At 42.1% G+C, this 19,828-nt stretch overlaps 1 protein-coding gene across 1 annotated transcript in view; it reads right to left on the reverse strand.

The window, feature by feature from the left end:
- The window catches only part of Abhd12 (abhydrolase domain containing 12), a 68,670-nt gene extending 50,096 nt beyond the window's left edge, over positions 1-18,574 (reverse strand). The window contains exon 1 of the mRNA XM_028775002.1: positions 18,199-18,574. Within this exon, the coding sequence (XP_028630835.1) occupies positions 18,199-18,389 (191 nt within the window). The 5' untranslated portion in view covers positions 18,390-18,574. The remainder of the gene's footprint in view (positions 1-18,198) is intronic.
- Between the last annotated feature and the right edge of the window lie 1,254 nt (positions 18,575-19,828).

Raw genomic sequence — 19,828 nt, forward strand, 5'->3', positions numbered from 1 at the left:
GTTTTTTCTTCTTTTTGTTTGCTTGTGTGTTTTATTTTGGAGGGGAGGTTGCAAGGGTGAAGGTCGGATCTGAGGGATGGGGAAATGAGTGGGACTGGGTCCATGATGTAAAACTCACAAAGAATCAGTAAAAAGTAAAAAAAAAAAAAAAAAAAAAAAAAAAACAAAACCCAAAAAACAAACAAATCCTAGTTTCTTAGAGAAGTTTTAAGTTGACAACAAAATGAAATAGAAGCAAGAGAGATTTCTCATATACTCCTCTCTGTATATTTGTACAGCCTTCCCTATATCCCCAGTATCTCCCACAGAGTAGAACATTTGTCTGCTGAAGGACTTGCATCAATATATTTGTGTTCAGAGTTCATAGTTTAGATGAGGGTTCATATTTGCTATTGTACATTGAGGATTTTTTGTAAATGCATATAATACAAATCCAGGATTGCAGAGTAACCATTGTGCTGAGTCAGCTCTCCCTCCCTCCCTTCCTCCCTCCCTCCCTCCCTCCCAATTCTACTGTGTGGATATACCAAGATCTGGCAGAGAAGGGTCACTGGGAGTGTACTTTATAGCCTGCCTTGATCCATCATATCTCTGCTTCCTGATCTGCTAAGCTATGAGGAGCCTCAGCCACATAGTCTTGCCACCATGAACACTGCCAAGAACTTTACCATGCTCTCCCTGCTATGATAAACTGAACTAAACCAAAACACACTTTGTTGACTCTGCAAAGTATTTTGTTATAGTGAGGAGAAAAGTAACTAGGATGTATATTTGGAAGCTCTGCCAACTATGTGCATAACCATTTATTACTGCTAGGACCTCTTCATTAATGGATCTCCTTGTCACTGTGCATTGATCTCTTTAAAATATTATTACTGTTGCTACTAACTTGGGTGCCTATTTAATATAGTTTTGGAGTTTTTGCAGTGTTAGGGAATGTAACTATATTTAGAGATAGGTCTTTAAAGGATTAATTGTGCTAAACTGAGATCAATTGGGTTAGCACTAATCTACTATGATTAATGTGTTTAAGAAGGAATTGGGGAAAAAAAATTAAGCCGGGCAGGAGTGACACTTTTGATCATCTTCAAGTTCAAGGCTAGCCTGGTCTATAGAGTGAGTTCCAGGACACCCAGGGCTACATAGAGAAACCTTGTCTCAAACAAACAAACAAACAAACAAACAAACAAACACAAAAAGGGGGAACAAGGAGAAGTGATGGAGGAGGAGCAAAAGAGAAAAAAGGAAGAATGAGAGGAAGGCTGATGTTGGAGCTGGAAGTGGTGGTACATACCTGTAAACAGCACTTCACAGATGGAAGGAGGGAGAGCAAAAGTTCAGTCATTTCAGTTGTGTAGTGTAGTAAGCTAAAGGCCAACCTAGATTACATTAATATGCTGTCTTAAACAAAACCGAAACATTAATGAACATATATTGACAAAAGACTACGTGAAGAAAAAGGAAGGTAGCCAGCCTTCAGAAATCAACCGTGCTAACAACTTTACCTTAGAAGCCCAGCCTCCATGATTGTGAGGAGGTTGTCATTTAAGTCACAAAGTTTGCAGTTACTTTGCTGTAACTTGAGCAAATGCATACACCTGGTAATCTTTGATAAGATGGTAGATCTTATGATGTTCAGTGTTAGGTGCTGGATATTGTTATTTCATTGTTTGTGTGTATGTATGTTTGTATGTATGTATGTATGTATGTATGTGTGTGTGTGTGTGTGTGTGTGTATGTATGTATGTTTTTTGAGACAAGGTTTCCCTATGTAGCTCTGGCTATCCTGGAACTCACTATGTAGAAGAGGCTAGCTCAAATGTACAGATCCTGCCTCTGCTTCCTGTACACTGGAATAAAGTGCCTGAGTGTGCACACGAGCTCATGCACACACACACACCCTTTCTTTTCAAGATAGGGCTTCTCTGACTGTCCTGGAACCATCTCTGCTTCTGAGTTCATCAGGCTGCCTCTGAATTCAGAGATCTGTCTGCCCTCGAGTGCTGGTACCAAGGGTGTGCACCACCACTGCCTAGCTTAACTTCTTATACTCTTATCAATACCACTTCGACTTGCTTGAGGACACAGGTACAAGGGTCTGATTCTTTTGGGTCTTACTTTTTATGATTAATTGGGGAATCTGGAGAAGTGTTCAGCCTAGAGCTATTTCCCACCACTGAAATGCCATGCTCTTGAATATTTTACTATGTGCTCCATGAATTTGGTCTTGGAGGGAACAGACTAATCCCTTTAATCTTTAGAGTATTTCAGTCCTCACATGTTGGTCAGTGTTCTGAATGCCTACAGACATCCATGGTCTCTCTCTTTGCTCCTTTCCTCTCTTTGGTACTCAGTCCAACAGTCTCTACATTCTCTGTTCCATAACCATGACCCAGGAGGTCCATTAGGCTCCAGGCCTCAGTTTCTCCTTTGCTGTGCTATGGCATGGAAACTCCTCAAAGAAGTCAGGTCTAGAAATCTAATATTTATCTTATTTGTCAGTCATCTCCAGAGATTACTGGCTCTTACTGCACAGTGCCAAGTATTTTGAAAACATTATTTCATCTGAGCATAGGAGTATATATCTCCAATCCCAGTTCTTGGGAGGTGGAGGATCAGGAGTTCAAGACTTGCCTCACTACATTGTGTTTTTGAAGCCAGGCTGGGCTACGTAAGGCTGTGAAAAACAGAAAAACAGTGCATGTATAATCTCTCTTCTTTTGCTGTAGTGCTGTTTCAGCTACTTCAAGTTAAACTCAACCCCATGTGTCTTTAAGTGGGCTGGAGGCAGAACGTTTTTGTTGATTTTGTAAAACAAGGTCTCACTAATTAATTATTCCTGGCTAGCCTCAAGCTGGTGATCTTCTTGTTTCAGCTTTCTACTATTGGGGTTAAAAGTGTGCTCCACAAACTCCCAGAGGGGTGGATGTTTCTAGTTATCCTTTAAGTTCATAATTGTTTTACAGCAATACCTGCAATCATGCTAACTTTCATTGTCGACTTGATTTTATTCAGAATTACCTGGGGTTTGAGGCACACCTCTTCAGTGTTATCAGAGAGGATTAGCTGAGGAAGAAAGACCTATCCCGAATATGAGCAGAATCATTTCATGAGCTGGGGGCCAGGATGAGATAAAAGACAAAGAGAACTGAGTGTCAATATTCACCTCTCCCTGCTTCCCATTTGGCAACATGTAAAAGGCAGTTGCCACATGCTCCTGCCAATACAGTTGCTCCCCATTGTGACAGACTGTATTCTCTGAAACTGTGAGTTAAAATAAATCTTCCCTTAAACTGGTCTGTCAGATATTCAGTCCTACTACTGAATAAGGTAAAAAAGTGACTAAGTACAGGAAACTGGTACTTCTGGGGGTCCTGCTGAGATAAACCTAACCATATGGTTCATAGACTTTGAGAACAAGAATGTGGGAGGAATGTGGAAGAATCTGGAGCTGTGGCCTGGAGAAACCTGAAGTGTTGCAAGCATGGCCTAATGAGCTGTTCTGTTGGAAATTCAAATTAGACTGCCAATACAAAAGCAGATAAGAAAGACTACTCATCAAGTTTCAGCAGGAAGCAAAGACTGTTAAAGTCCAAGAATCACCAAAGAAAAACCTCAGGTTCAAATAGTATTCAAAGGCAAAGAACGTTTATTCTGCAGAAATTACCAGCACGCAGGAGTCAACCATTCATCAAAATGATAATCCGAGGGGCTGACAGGCCTCCTTTTATGCAGGGCTAGGGGGATTTTCCAGAAGGATTAGGTAACCTCTAATATGACTGGAGGAGGAACAGTGACATTAGGACATTTTTGATTGGCTGCAATGTTAGTTCCATTATATTTGGTGAGACCTTGAAGAATTTTGGAAACCAGCTCAGTTCTGGCCTTATCTCTTCTAGCTAGCTCTCCAAAGAGCTGACTCAGCTCCAGAATTATCCTCCCTAAGTTAGGGCTGTCATTGATTAAAGGCCCATTGCCCAGTCTACTTCCCAAGGAATTGAAATTTTTATTACCAAGGTTTTTGGACCTCTCAGATTCTATCAAGAATTCTTATTGAGACTACTTGGGTCATATTCTAGCAAAATATGGAGCTATGTTCTATATCCTGAAACTCTGAGAGAGGCTGGAAGGTAATATGTTTACACAGGTACTTTCAAAACTGTACCCAATCTATAGCAGATCTCTGTCTTTACAGTGAGATTGCATAAGTGGAGCAAAGAGATGTGAAAAACATACAGTTTTGTAAACAGAGGATCTTGAGCAAGTTTTAAAGTTCAGACAAACTAGTTGAACTACTTTGACATTCTGGTTCAATTAAAGAGTAATCACTCTCTGAACTGCGACAATAGAAAAGATACCATGAATCTAAGTTATGGTCCGAAGTGGCTGGGCTATGTCTCAAGCCAGAAGCAGAACTTGGAGTCATCTGTGGTGCTAGTTTTGAAGGCATGTAAAATACAAATGTTGTAGAATAATGAGGGGTTATGTCAAGGTTCAGGAAAGTCACGTGGGCCAGGCAATGTGTGGCTGGGTAGGAATCCCTAAATGGAGCTCCTAAGTGGGCTATTTGTAAAGCTGTGAGTGTGAAGCCCAAACTGCAATAGAGATGGACCCCGAGGTGTTATAGATGCTAGGAATGTGGAAATCACCAAGGAAAGCTGTGTGCACTAAGTGAAGTCAGCTCATGACAGATGCCATGTACGTCACAGGTAGCAGAGCTAGAGGATCATGGCTACCCAAGCCTGTTGTAAACAAGATAACGGCACTATGAGCCCTAAATACTAAACCTAGAACTTCAAAATTTGGTGTTTTCCCTGATGGGCTTTGGTCTTGCTCTGGTCTTATATTTCTTTGCTATGTTTCCTCCCTTTAAGAATGGGAAGGTTTACTCTGTGCCACTATATATTAGATGTATATAACATTAAAAAAATTTTTTTTACAATGGCTCAAGTTAAGGGAATGCTTTGAGTCAAAGCATCAATTCAAAGAGGAGACTTTGAACTTAACCTTCTGAATAATGTTTGAAGGTACTCTTGAAATTAGATAAATGACATTTTGTATCATGAGACAGACAGGAGTGGGATTTTCTTTGGGGGGAGTGAGTGGGAATGTGAAGGGAGGGGATAAAGTATTACAGATTCAAGTTATGTGTTTGAAAATTAACAAAAAATAGACTTGTGATGATTAACCTTCAATGTCATAGTTAGGAGATTGAACCTCCAAGGAGATTGAAGCACATACCTCAGAGTACCTGTGAGAATGTTTCAGAGAAAATTAACTGAGAAAGATAGACCTGAGTGAGGGTCCATGCTCTGGGGCAGGCGCTTGGATGAAATCTATACATAAAACAGCTACCACATTAGCTATGAGCAGCTTCTCCCACCATGCCTTCCTTCCCTGCCATAGTAGATTACATCCTCTTCAGACCACGAGCCAAAATAAACCCCTTTCCTCAAGTTGTCCTGTCTGATGTTCTGCTACAGCAGAGGAAAGTAACTATCATTCCATTACTGTAATCACCAAAACAGTTGGAGTGTTTTGGATCTGATCTTATTACAACATATTTGCTTAGAAGGAACAAAAGAATAACGGCAATAATAAAGATTAATTTCCCCAACACTAGTAGACGGATTAACTATTTCTTGTTTTTTAGGATGAAATCTTAACCTTCAAAATCTTATTCCAACACAGTTGGTACTAGAAGCAATTATACTGCACAGCTGTGAACTTCAAGGCCTTAATGAGACATGCAACATCATCTAATGTCTCTTTGTTTTTAAAGAAGAAAACAAAAATCATGTGAATTGTGTTGGCAGAGTTGAACAGCTGAGACCTTCTGTAGGAAGGTCTGGTTTTGTGTGTATGTTGGGAGAAGGAAGTCAGGGCAGGGTTCTGGAAATAACAAAAAAAGGTTTACCACAGAGGTGGAGCTCATTTTCAAGGTCATACATGGCCATATTTACTATTTTCCCCCATAGTTCTTCAGCACAGTGTTGAAATTTACCTTGGTATTTATGTGCTTGCTGCCTTTTAGCTACGTTTCCCCTTCACAAGACTATAAACTCCATACAGACTGGGACATCCCCGACTCTTGTGCCCTGTTTTAGTTATATTATCTAGCTTTCAAGAAAGGCTAAGTGAAAGCTATTTGTTAAATGAATAAAAGATACAAATCCTATTTCTAATATGCACCACATAGTTAAAACTTCAGAGGAGAATTCCACTTCCCTGTTACCTGTGTCATCAATTTCCACTATGGGATCTGTATCACTCTAATCAGACACAAAGTACAGGAGCTGAGTGGGAGTGTGATGGCCCCTGAGACTCTCTTTCACCATAGTGACTGCATCTCCTGGGTAACTGCACACCTAGAGAGCCTTCCCTGGATTGCTACAGGATTCCCCACAGAATCTTTCAGTTTTCTCTTGAGGCCTTGGGAAGACACTGGCAAGCTTCCATACGGCCCACACTGGTTTGACAGTCTCTTCCTTCTAGAGCCTTAAGCTAGATATTAAGTGTTCTACAATGGTGATCTTTGTTATTTCAGGGTCCTGACATGACATGCTTTGTCAGAATACCTGGTGTTCCTGAACTGTTGTTTCTAGACTGCTCTTTTGGTCAGTGATGCTCTTTGTATTAAATTACTTGAATGAAGTGAAAAGCCAAAAGATGGATTTTTTTTAAGCATAATCAGTACATTAAAAAAAAGTTACAGGCCGGGCGGTGGTGGCGCACGCCTTTAATCCCAGCACTTGGGAGGCAGAGGCAGGCGGAGTTCTGAGTTCGAGAGTTCGAGGCTAGCCTGGTCTACAGAGTGAGTTCCAGGACAGCCAGGGCTACACAGAGAAACCCTGTCTCAAAAAACCAACCAAACAAACAAAAAAAGTTACAATAAATGAGTTTTTAAGAAAGGATGAAATACTTGGGGTGGGGGTGGGGGGAGTGTACACCTTTAATCCCAGCACTCCAGAGCCAGAAGCAGGAAGATCTCTGTAAGTTTGAGGCCAGCCTGGTCTACTAAGTGACCATAAGGACAGTCAAGGCTACACAAACCCTGTCTCAAAAAAAAAAAAAAAAAGATGAAATAACTGTACATGGTGGTGCATACCTTGATCTCAGCATTTGGGAAGTAAAGTCAAGAGGATTAGAAACTTAAAGCCATCCTTGGCTACATAAGATCCTGTCTCAGGAATTAAAAAAAAAAAAAAAAAAAAAAAAAAAACACCAGGAAATCAAGCATAATGATGAATGAATGCCTGTTGTAATCCCAGTACTCAGGAAGTTGAGACAGAAAGAAGGCAAATTGAAGGTCAGCTTGGACTATTCAGGAAGGATTCTGAAAGAAGATGAGTGTGAGAGCAGGCAGTCTCTAGTCACTCTTGCATTCTCTCTAGGCCATGGGCACTGATCAAAACTTTCTAGGGTAAAAGCTGACAGCTGCCACCCATAAAAGCTGAAAAACAACAGATTCCCTAGAGAAAAGAATTCTCTACTTACATCACCAGTTGCTTGCACCAAACCTAGCAAAGCACAGTGACTGATGAATACACTAATTTATAGGTACCTGACACTGATGTTACTTTCAGTGGAGCTATATTGATATTCCAGGATTGAAATGGCAGAGGTCAAGGATGAAAGGGCATAATGTATCTTACTGCACACATTATTAAAAGCAATAGAAATCAACAGCTTGATCTTTTCCAGAGACCTCTCTCTTTCACTGCATCAAAATAACTGGCATCAACTCTACATTCTTACCTTTCCATTTTATGAGTAGCCAATTAGTATATCCAAATCTTGTGTGGAGATTCCATTAGTCTCATAACAACTAAAGACAATTAACATTTTTCTTCACTTTAAAGTGTAAGAACTTCTTTCTAGTTTCAAGAACAAATGGCATATTCCTTTAATCCCAACACTCACGAGGCAGATCTTGAGGCCAGCCTGGTCTACAGATCAAATTCCAGGACAGCTAGGGCAACACAGAGAAACCCTGTCTCATAAAACAAGCAATGATCACGCCTGATTCTGCTTATATCCCTCCACTGGCAGTCCCTCTCTATCTTCTTTCTTTTTACAGCACTGAGCATCAAACCCAAGGCCTTGAGAATGCTAAGCAGTGCTCCTAAGACTGGGCCATACATACCCCAGCCCTCTACCTTTATCTTAGCAGACTGACTGAAGGAGTAGCTTAAAGATCAAGGGAGCAGCTTTATAATAAAAGTGATAGGCTCTGGCATGTGATCTCTTGCTTGAAACTACTCCACTTCCTGCTTTGTTTTTTTCCATATGATGCCTTCTACCATGTAATAACACAGCATAAAGGCCCTTACCAGATGTGACCCTCAGAATTCTCAGAGTCTACAACCGTGGCTGAATAAGCTCCTATTATTTATAATCTTCCCAGTCTGTGGTCTTCTGTTATTGCTGTAAAAACAGACTAAGAGGCTGGAGAAATGGCAAAGTGGTTTAGGCACAACAACCTGAGCCTGTAACCTAGCATTCTATGTGAGTGTACAAAACAGGTTGGATATGAACCTCATGGTGTCTGGAAACCCAGAACCGAATGGGGCAGACCCAAGAGGATTACACTAAGGCTTGCTGGCTGAAAAAAGAAAGCTGTGTGTTGAGGAGAGGCTGCCTCAAAGGAGTAAGGTGGAAAATGACAGAGGAGGGCACTCACAGCCTCCTCTAGCCTCCACATATACACAGGAAAACATGGAAGAAGGGTTAGAGATTGGTAATGCCATAAGTTGAAATAATTTGGAGAAAGTTTCAAACAGCCTATGTTTTCATGAACAAAGCATTAGAGATGATTCTGATGAGGACTCAGAAAAAAGAGCTTCAGCAAAGTAAAGAATTCATCATTTGTGCTTAAGTGTTTGTGAAGTTTCAGACAGTATTCAGTTTCTTTTTTCCTGCTGTCTTTACATGTTCTAGCCAAAAACAACTTAGGAGAGGATAGAAGGGTTTTGGTTTGGTTTGGTTTGGTTTTTCTGAGTCAGGGTTTTGCTGTCCAATAGCCCGGGCTGTCCTGGACTTGATTTGCAGACCATGCTGGCCTCAGATCACAGAGATCTGCCTGCCTCTATCTATCGATAGCTGGGATTAAAGGTATGCACCACCAGGCCCAACTTGAGAGGACAGAGTTTCTCTGTCACTGAGAAAAGTCAAGGCAGGAGCTCAAGCAGGAACCTGAACAAGAAGTCATGGAGAGCTTGCTGGCTCACATGTAGCTTCATATCTTTCTTATATGGCAGAAGAGGACCTGCCCAGGGAAAGGGGCCACCTACAGCAGACCGGGCCCTCTACCTCAATTAGCACTCAAGACAACCCACACAGCTATGCCCATGGGTCATCTGACCTGAGCAATCCTTCATTTAAGATTCCCTTCTCCAATGACTCTATGTTTAACAGTCAACTCAAAAACAGTCAAAGGTAACTAGGGCAGACAGAAACGAGGAACCACACTGGAAATCAGAATAAAGGCCATCCTTTGTGAGATCTCAAAATGTGGAACTATATTAGAAATCAGAGCAAAGGTCATGCTTATGAGATCTCATGCAAAAATGAGGAACTATATTTGAAATCAGAGCAAAGGTTACCCTTGTTTATAGAGTTCTAAAGACTTTAGCTTAATTGTGCCCATGCTCTGAGCATTACAACAAGCAGAATGCAAGAGCTGGAAGACATTGCTTCCTATACCTTGATTTTAAAGGAAGCTGTCAACAGCTGAGGAGGCTAGATGTCATGAGGCAGGGTCATCACACAAATACCACTAGGGCAATGCTTAGTAAAGCTATATGGGTGGAGACACCTGCAAGACCCCAGAACCATACCAGTGAGACTCCAACTCATATCTGCTGGTAAGCCCAATGAAGCTACGGAAGCAGGCATGCTGGAGACCTAAAAACCCAAGCACACATGAACACATTGTTACTGTCCTACAGGGCCCAGGATGCGGGATACAGTATTAAAGAACACCATTCTTTACCCTTTAGATGACTGCTATTTTCTCTGATGAGCTTTGGACTTCCTAGGGACCAGCTACTTCTTTCTTCTTGCCTACCACTCCCTTTGGAATGCCTGCTCTGTCACTGTATTTTGAAAGTTAAGGCTCACAGCAGGCCTTAGGATGAATTGTGCTTAGAATGTCACTAATATCTGATTCAGATAAGACTCTGAACTTAGGACATTTGAGTTGATGCTGTACTGTGACTTCTTTCAGATCTGTGAGACTATTATAATGAAATGCTATGGTTTGAATTCTTCCCAAATACATAATGACCAAAAAAAAAAAAAAAAAGGTTTGGCTAAAACATCTGGGCACACATGATTCTTCGTTCTTTCCTTAGTATCCCCAGAAGCATACACTACCATACCCAGCACACATTGAAACTTAATTATAAATGGGATTGTACTGAGAGGGTGGGTGGAATGGCTAAGAGATTGATAAGACTGAATTAGGGCTTGCTATATGGTCAAATGTTCTCCCATACTTGCTCCGTTTTCTTTAGAATATTCTTTCTCCATGTGATACTTTCTACTATGTTAAGCTGTAGCACCAAGGTCCTCCTCAATGCAGCCCTTTGATATTGGACTTTCGGCACTCCAGAACTGTAAATCAAAAAACTAGCCAGGCAGTGGTGGCATACACCTTTGATCCCAGTGCTCAGGAGGCAGAGGTAGGCAGATCTCTGTGAGTTCAAGGCCAGCCAGGTCTACAAAACAAGTTCCAAGACAGTCAGGGCTACACAGAGAAATCCTGTCTCAAAAAACAAAAACAAAAACCCACTTTTCCAGTCTGTAGTATTGTAACAGCAGCAGCAAGCCAACTAAGACAGTTCCCTTCTCAGCACACAGTAGTTGGTTCTAGTCTTCCAGTTATTCAGAAAAGACTCCTTTCTCCCCATACTCTTCCATTCAAGCAATCAGTAAATCCTGATAATGCCGCCTTGAATTCCACATTTTTCTTTCCATCTCCAAGGCTACTTCCCCAGCCCAAGCTTGACAATGTCTTTCTTACCTGATGACAACACCCATAACCTCATCATCTTCAGTTTCTTCTTGTCATAGACACTCTCTCTCTCTCTCTCTCTCTCTCTCTCTCTCTCTCTCTCTCTCTCCCTCTCTCTCTCTCTCTCTCTCTCTCTTTCCACAGATGCTTTCATCCAGTGTCCCACTGTCAAAAAGGCTTCTTTCTTGTTTAGACTTGTCAACAGCTGGTCGGTCTCCTTCCCTCCTCCCCTCCCCCTCTCACCCTACCATCTCTCTAGGTTTCTCTGAGTAGCTCTGGCAGTTCTGCTGGTCACTATGTAGACCAGGTTAGCCTCAAACTCACAGAGATCTGCCTGCCTCTGCCTCTCAAGAGCTGGGTTAAAGGGATGTGTTACCACCGCCCAGCCACAACTGGTCTCCTACTGGCTCTACAACTCTCCTGAGTACCCAGAGCATATGATATATTTCTCTTCCTTTGTCTCCTGTCTCTCCATAGGAAGGTAAGCTGCAGCCTTAAGTGTTATCACACCTAACAGATATCCAAACTGTTAAAAGAATGGCTCAGGCCTGTTAGGATGGCTCATGGGGTAAGGGCACTGCCAAGCTTTGCAACCTAAGGTCAATCCCTGGGATAGGAGAAAGATGACACCTAAAAAATTGTCTTCTGGCCTTATGTGTATCACACACACACACACACACACACACACACACACAGAGAGAGAGAGAGAGAGAGAGAGAGAGAGAGAGAGAGAGAGAGAGAGAGAGAGAGAGAGCGAGCTAGCTGGGGGAAAGGAGTAAGGTAAAAATGGCTTAGGAAAGTGTTGGATGGCCGGGCAGTGGTGGCGCACGCCTTTAATCCCAGCACTTGGGAGGCAGAGGCAGGTGGATTTCTGAGTTCGAGGTCAGCCTGGTCTACAGAGTGAGTTCCAGGACATCCAGAGAAACCCTGTCTCAGAAAAAAAAAAAAAAAGAAAGAATGAAAAGTGTTGGATGACCCACCAGTATAGTTAGAAATGCTCTAATGTCAACATATACAATGTGCATATACATAATAAAGGTAAGACAAAAATATACACACACACAAATATGTATGTATATATATATTTTTTTTTTCTAAAATACATACATATTTTTAAAAGTTAGCTCTATCCAGGCACAATTTTCATGTTATGGAACTTTTAGTTCAGCATCTGACAATTTTTAAAAATATAAGCAGATGGCTCATGGGTAAAGATGCTTGCTGCTAAAGCTCAAGGAGCTGAGTTTGATCTCTGGGACCCATAGAGTGAAAGAAGAGAACTGATTCTGACAAGTTATTGTCTGACCTCTACATCATATGTGAGTGCTGCCCCCCACCCACTCAAAATAAAAACTACGAATAAATATACATAATAAAAAGACATACGCTCACCAAGTAGGATATACTAAATGCACAACTATGAAGTGTTACATTATAATCTGGGGGCAGGAGTGGGAAGGAGTAATGACTTCTTGACACAAGCTAACAGCTTTCTCAGTTCCTTTAGCTTATGACATTAGTAATAACAACAGGGACAGTTGCACCAGAAGATGCTACCAGCTGATGCTCACCAGGTGCCAGGAATTTTCCACACACCTGGGCCTCATGACAATCCAGCTGGGAGGCATTCTTATCCTTCATTACAGATGAAAAAGCAGACTCAGAGGTTAAGTAGTTCATGCCAAGCCACAGATTCCGAAAAGGCTCACTTGAGACTCAGGTCACTATGCAGCATCCTATACAGTATGGAATTTAGTACAAGGGAAACTAAACCCAAACGGCAGGTCATCTAGATAAAGGCCATTTTAGTCCTAGCACTCTGGCTATCAGCTTCCCTATGTTGGTTGGTCCCTCTGTCCACTCACAAGATAGAACAGGACAAGAGATTTGCTGTGCTGATAGATCCCCTCACAAAGCACAAAGCCACTGAAACCTAAGTTTTATGGTACCAACTGTGGACAAACGGCACTGACCTGAAGCTTGTCAAAGTTGTGTCATTAAACATTCTTCTTGCATATTTTACTTGAAATGCAAGTACTCTCTTGAGAGCAGTAGCAGGAATCTCAAACAGGATTCCACCTTTATAAGCACAAACCTGATAAAGTAACTATCTTTCATGACTTTTTTTTAAATATTAAAAATATTAGTGTGTGTGTGCTTTGTAGCTTTCTCACCTTCTGCCTATACATGGGCTTCAGGGATCAAACTCAGGTCACCAGACTTGTGCAACAAGCATCTTTACCCACTGACCCACTTGCTGCTATGCTGCCCAGTTGTAGCCACAAGCTTTTCCATCCAACCTCTTTGTTCCCGGAAATAACAACTCTGAGACTTAATTATCACTAGGTCATACGCTTTGAATTGTTCCCTGACTAGATCATACTTTATATAACCCATTTATTCTAGTCTCTGTGTGCCACATGACTGGTTACCTCTCCTCAGTTTCATGCATCTGTCTCCTCAGAGTTTGGGGCAAATCTCCCTGCCCTTGACTCTTTCCAGAATCCTGATTCTCTCTCTGCCAGGTCTCCCATCTACTATTTACTGTATCAGCTAATAGGCCATCAGCTTCTTATTGACAGGTGATGCTTCCACACAGAACACGAGAGATTCTCTCTACACCCAGGCACTTTTAAAGTATCAAAACTTCCATGATTCTTTCTATAAGGTGACCTCCCTGAACAGGTCAAGAGCTTTCATTCTTCCCAAAGACATCTCCCACAATGTAGACCTGTCTGCCAGAGTCACCACAGAAAGCTGCCTTGGGAAGGAATAGTGATTGCGGGCTAAAAGGAACTCTGCGTCCAACAGAAATATAGAAAGCACAGTCCAAATAAAACCTGGAGTCAGGCTATAGAGCAACCATGACAAGGTAAGGCACAATGGGAAAAGGCTGACCCAGTGGGGCCCCAGATGAAGTACAACAGACAAAGCCAACATGCTGCAATGTAATCACTGGAGCCACGTCTGTTACTTTAGGTGCAGTAGTAGAAAAGAGATAAAGGCCATCTGTGAACTTCCTCTCGTCTTAGTCTGTAGGTTAAGGGTGAGGAGACACACACAGGAATGCATGGTATGTGAGCTACAGGTAATACCTTGAAAAGGCTAAAGGCGAAGAACATGGACCCTGACCTCAGCCTCCTGTCTTTCTGGATAGATAAAGCCAGCGGCATCTTGGATGGGTGCCCTTCTCTGGATCAAAGAAAAATGGGAGGTGTTGACTGTGTTCCTTGGTATTTACATGACTAGGAAACCTTCTGTGCAGCTCATTGGTATCTGTCAATCCCTACATTTGGTTGAAAGGCTGGAAGAAGAAAGACCACCCCTGTACATTTAATGCGTGTCTTCTCAGAGTCCAAGTTAGACCACTCGTACTTTCTATGTGCTGTCAAGAATTCCAGGTTTTCAAGAATAAAAAAAAAAAAAGAAACTCCTACAAAATCCTTTACCTGCCCATTTCTGCTCATCAAACAAAGCAAGTTATTATCATTCCTCTTCCCAGAGAGTAGGGTTCCTGTACTAATTCTATCAATATTTATCTTTAAAAATCACCCTTTGGCTCATCCAGAACTTAAACAAAGTGGGGGCTTTTGATTGTGAAATTCTTTCCATGTGAATTAGCTACAGTGGATTTTTTGTTTTTAAGTTGATTAGACCACATACAAAAAACAACAACCCACACAAATGGCACTTAAAAATCCAGCTACCATTTTAAAAAGAATACCACCAGCAATAAACTCCTTAGCAAAAGAGCTAGCATTATACTTAATGGCAAAAACAAACAAACAAACCATCAAAAAAGCTATCAGTAAAGTCATGAAAGTGCCCCGTATCAGCCATAGTACTTAATTGTAATAAAGTCATGAACCAAGTTAGTCAAGGTACCCAGTATCACCCATAGTACTTAGCTGTCACTAAAGTCATAGACTAGTCAAAGATGTCCAGAATCATTGATAGTACTTGGCTTTCTGTTGGGATATACCATGAATCAGAAAAGAGAACAAAACAAGTGAAATAAAAATTTGAAAACAAGGGACAAAATTCTTACTACTTGCAGTTATCATCACAGAATACTTAGAAGACCAAAGAGAATCAACTGTAAAAACCATGAGAAATTATGTTACTAGTTATGAGCTAAAACAATAAGAATACATGCTATGATAAAGAATCCTATTTTCAACAACAAAAAAACCCAATTAGGATAAAAATGCAAAAGAGAGCGGCCAGCAAGATGACTCATCCACTAAAGGAGCTATTGGAGAACTGAGTTTGACCCCAGAACCTACATAAAGGTAGAAGAGAAAACAAATTCCCCGAAATTGTCCTCTGACCTTTACATGGCATATGTACTTCCACACACAAATCACACAAACACAAAATAATAATCAAATAAGAGAAATGTACAGAATTTTTCTAAAGGAAGTACATAGGGAGCAAAAAAGAAAAACAATTTCAAAATAAAGTAATCCGTAAGACATTTCTGAGAATTTAGGAAATTTGTGTGCAGACTGGGTGTTATTCATAGCTGACATATATGATACTACCACTATTACATTGTTTCAAATCATTTCTCTTTGTTCAAGTAATTCTAAAGTACTTATAAATAAAATTTGCTTAAAAATAGTCTAGTCCCCCACTCTGAAAAAAAATGGCGGGAGAGGGATGATTCAAGACTGCTAGAGGATGGCCTTGCCTCACAGCAACAAGAGGGGAGGCCCTTGGTCCGGGAGGTTTGATGTCCCAGAGTAGGGGGATGCTGGAACTGTGGGGCCGGAGAGTGTGGGTGGGTGGGGGAGCACTCTCATATAGGCAAAAGGGAGGGGGGAGTGCAGATGTGGGATGGGGTGGGGGTGGAGGGTAACCAGGAAGTGGGATATCGTGAGATGGGGGGTTGGCAGAGAGGGTAACCGGGAAGTGGGATATCATCTGAGATGTAAATGAACGGAATGATTAATAAAAATTAAAAAATAAAAAGACTGCTAAACAGTGACAGCTTCAAAGTGTGTGACAGACAGAGGACCATCATAAGATTTTATTCACCTTCATGCAGCTACAATTATCCAAAAAGAAGAGTTAAAAAAAAAGAGAGGTCAAAATGTGGTGATCTTAAGAGCAGGCAACTTACACAGATGGAGGCCACAAATTAGAGTACGTACTAATTCTTCAGTGCATACTCTGGCTTTACCTGTCAGTTACCAACACACCCTCCCAGCTCAGCAATTCCACTTCTAGGAATTTATTCTGTAGATACTCACTTACTCAACAGGCTTATTTATTTATTTATTTATTTATTTATTTATTTATTTAGCTACCCACCATTTGGCATGCCCTGGAATGCAGAGGTGTAGAATGAAACCTACTCTCATTGCATTTCCATTCTTGTTGGGGAGGAGACAGGTAAAGCAGCTCAACAAGTGTCCACGCACTTCTAGCATTACAATGTCAGGTAAGTAATAAGGTTAAACAGGGCTGGGCTGCCCAGAGTGAAGCACCGAGGGAATGTCTTGTAAAGGCAACGAGGGGAAAACAACTATGGAGTAATGGTCCAATCTGGCCTGTCTTCATTATGCTTTATTCCCCTAAAGCCTCTGTTCATTCAGAGGATGTGGGCACCACTTGAATGCTTCTCTTTGTCCCGCAATATTAATCAGGTCCTTTTAATACAAGGAAGGTGTCAGAGTAGTATTCCTGCTGCCCTCCCAAACATGACTGCATAGCAACTTGATTTTTTCAACGAAAGAATTTCTAAGTTATCTAAGCTATATGTAAAGCATATGAATAAAAGTGTAATCGAATTATCAAGGGTTTTAAATGCAGGTAAAGTTTTCTTAAGAGAAAGTAAAGAGTGCATAAGTCTTTCAAAAGATTAATCACCTGCTAGTTAATTTTTAATTATATGTTATACATTTATTTTGTGTGTGTGTATGTGAGGTGGACAAAAGCCAGCTTATGGGAGACAGTTCTCTCCTTCCATATTAAGTCACAAGGATGGATCCCAGGTCATTAGGCCTGATGGCAGGAGCCTCTACCAGCTGGGAAATCTCACCCACCCTCTGGTAGTTAACTTTATCCACAAACAACCAGTTCTGGCCCTTCTTCAAGATTGAGAATCACTGATTTAAAGAGATCTCTGCAGTTTACATTCATGATCTTTTACGCACAGGGCTTCAAGCTCTGATTTTCTTTCTTGGGTCAATGTTTAACATACAAAACAAACAATCAATTAATGCAAAAAGAAATGACTGCTACGATTCCTGTCTTAGTAATATTGCAAACTAATATCTCTGATCATAAACTATCAAGGCTTCAAGACTGCCAACAAAGATAACAGTCTACAAATTGTCAAAGTAAGAAACCAGCATAGAGAGGGAAAGAAATCTATCCTTATGAAACATGCTATTCAATTTTGAAATCAGCTTTACATAACTGTCTCTTCTCCGTCCTAAAAGGTGGATGCAAACCTAACTAACCGACCTATCCCAAAGGACTCCAGAACCTTACAGAGTGATTCTCAATGACCAATTCCTGTGCACAGCCAACCACCAGTTCTCTCCAAAAGCTTAGAATGGATGCATCCATCCTTTCCTTTGGATTCTACAAACGGCTCAACCCTCGAAAGAGGGTCAGTGAATGCTGCTTTGACCTGGGATGAGCTAGCAAAGGGAAGGACCAGACAGAAGAGTTGCTACTGAGCTCCGTATAAGGTCAAGGCAAAGCATGTGAACTGGGTAAGAGCACTTGCAGGGTCTGCAGTTCACCTGTGTGCTCCTCTTCTTAAGGGCAGCCTTTCTAACTCAGTAGACTCTTTCCAGAGCCAGTGAGGAATACTGGGCCCTTGATTACTACTGCTCCAACCGCTAAGTATTCCTACGGGCTAACCTGATAAGGGTGTCGATGCCAGCCAGGGTGATGGATGAGTTAGTGAGAAGCCCGTGGAGGGGTTGGGAGGGTGAGGCGAGGATTGAAGGAGAGCTCCAGAGGCAGGTGTTTGGAGGAAAGAATAGGGTTGAACGGTCCCTGCGGGCCAGACGAGGGGAGGTAGTCTGAAGAAGGGTCGAAGAGGACGCTGGGAGGATGGAACCGTGTGATGCTCCCGCAGCGCATCAGATCTCTGAAGGTCGGGAGCCTGGGATTACCTGCTCTCCAGGTGAGGGCCCCCCGCGTGTCGCTCCGCATCTCACCTGCCCAGCGCCCGCTTCATGCCCGCGTCGGATGCGCTGCACGGCTCTGCCGTCCCCTTGCCCGCCAGACGCAGGTTCTGCTTCAAGCTGCAGTCGGCGTCCAGCGCCGCGGCGGCCGAGCCGGAGGAGGACGAGCCTGTGGCGGCGCAGCGCTCATGCTCCAAGGTGACGGGCTCGGTCCGCTTCCTCATCCCGCGGCCCTGTCGGCCGGCAGCTCTAGGCGTCCTGGTTTCGTCCGCCCGCCTGCGCCGCCCTCGCCGCAGTCGCCGCTGCTCACAGCCGTCACCACCCGGAGCCGGGAGCCCACTGCCGGTCACATCCCAGCCTCAGGCCGCGGCGCCCGCTATGGACCAGCGCCGGAGGCCGGTCGGCCACCGCGGCCAATCAGCGCACGAGTCCCGGAAGCTCCGCCCCAGACACGCCCCCAGCAAGCCGCTCCACAAGCAGCGGGCCCAGCATCCCCAGCGTCAACAACAGCCATCTTGGAGAAGGGCGGAATATCCTGAAGCTGCGGGTCATTTTCAGGGCAGGGCTAATCTGCAGGGTCTTGCTATGTTTACGAAGCTGATTAGGACTAGTTTGGATTCTCCTGCTGGTGCAACTCAGTTGTCCTCTGCCTACGAACTGAGGCAGGCCCTATCTCAGTGGTCCGAATGGGGAGGATGCAAGGGAGGAACGCCAGGGGGTCCTCGAGGGCGCTAGCTCCATTTGATGGACAAAATAGGCTCTCTCTACTACCTCTTTAGGGCATTTGGCACCCCTAAAAAGCGAGAGCCCCAGATGTTCTTTAGGTTTGATATACTCAACAAAAACTTTGAGAGAGAGAATGTGTTCTCCAGTAGCTAATGTATTGCTTAAAACAAGTTTATATTTACTTTTTTATTCTTTTGCTGAATGTAAGAAAATGAACTGCCTATGTATGCTTTGAAATCGTCTATTAAAGTTTGTATCTTCATAAGAATGAGTAGGACTGGTAGAGGGCAAGGAAATCCGTTTCAAAGAGGAATTTGCACACTTGACACCCGAATTTAAGTAATAATTCAATCCACCTGAAAAACAAAAATGAAAGAACACTTTGTAACTTTTAATAGTTTTTGTTTTATTTGATACAACATGCATTTTACTAATGAGTTACTTTTGTAATTTTCACATGCATGTAAATCAGTTTGAAAAGTATGAGCAACTGATAAAGATTAAATAGGAATTTAGAAATGTAATGAATTATGTTGTTGGCTTTGTAATGATAGTTACAACTTGCCCGAGAATTTCTTTACTATTTTGCTATATTATAACCTATGTTCATACTGTATGAATATCTACAGTCTTTAAAACATCAACAAAACAGTACTATAGATTTGAAGATTCAAAAAGGAAATTAAATGTTTAAGGATAGTTTTGACCTATCAGTCGAAAATCTTTATAGAAAAACAAAAGAACAAATAGCCCTGTTAGGACATGCCTGAAGTTATTATAGACATCAGGAGGGTTGCAGATTGGAGGCCAACCCAGGCAATTTAGTGGCTTCTGTCTCAAAATAACACAAATAAAAAGAGCTGAATACAGCTCAATGATAGCACATCCTCAGTATACCTGAGGATCAGGGTTCCATTCATTATACAGAGGAGGAAAA

Source organism: Grammomys surdaster, unplaced genomic scaffold (genome assembly GCF_004785775.1).
Source record: "Grammomys surdaster isolate TR1022 unplaced genomic scaffold, NIH_TR_1.0 251, whole genome shotgun sequence".
Taxonomy (NCBI): Eukaryota; Metazoa; Chordata; class Mammalia; order Rodentia; family Muridae; genus Grammomys; species Grammomys surdaster.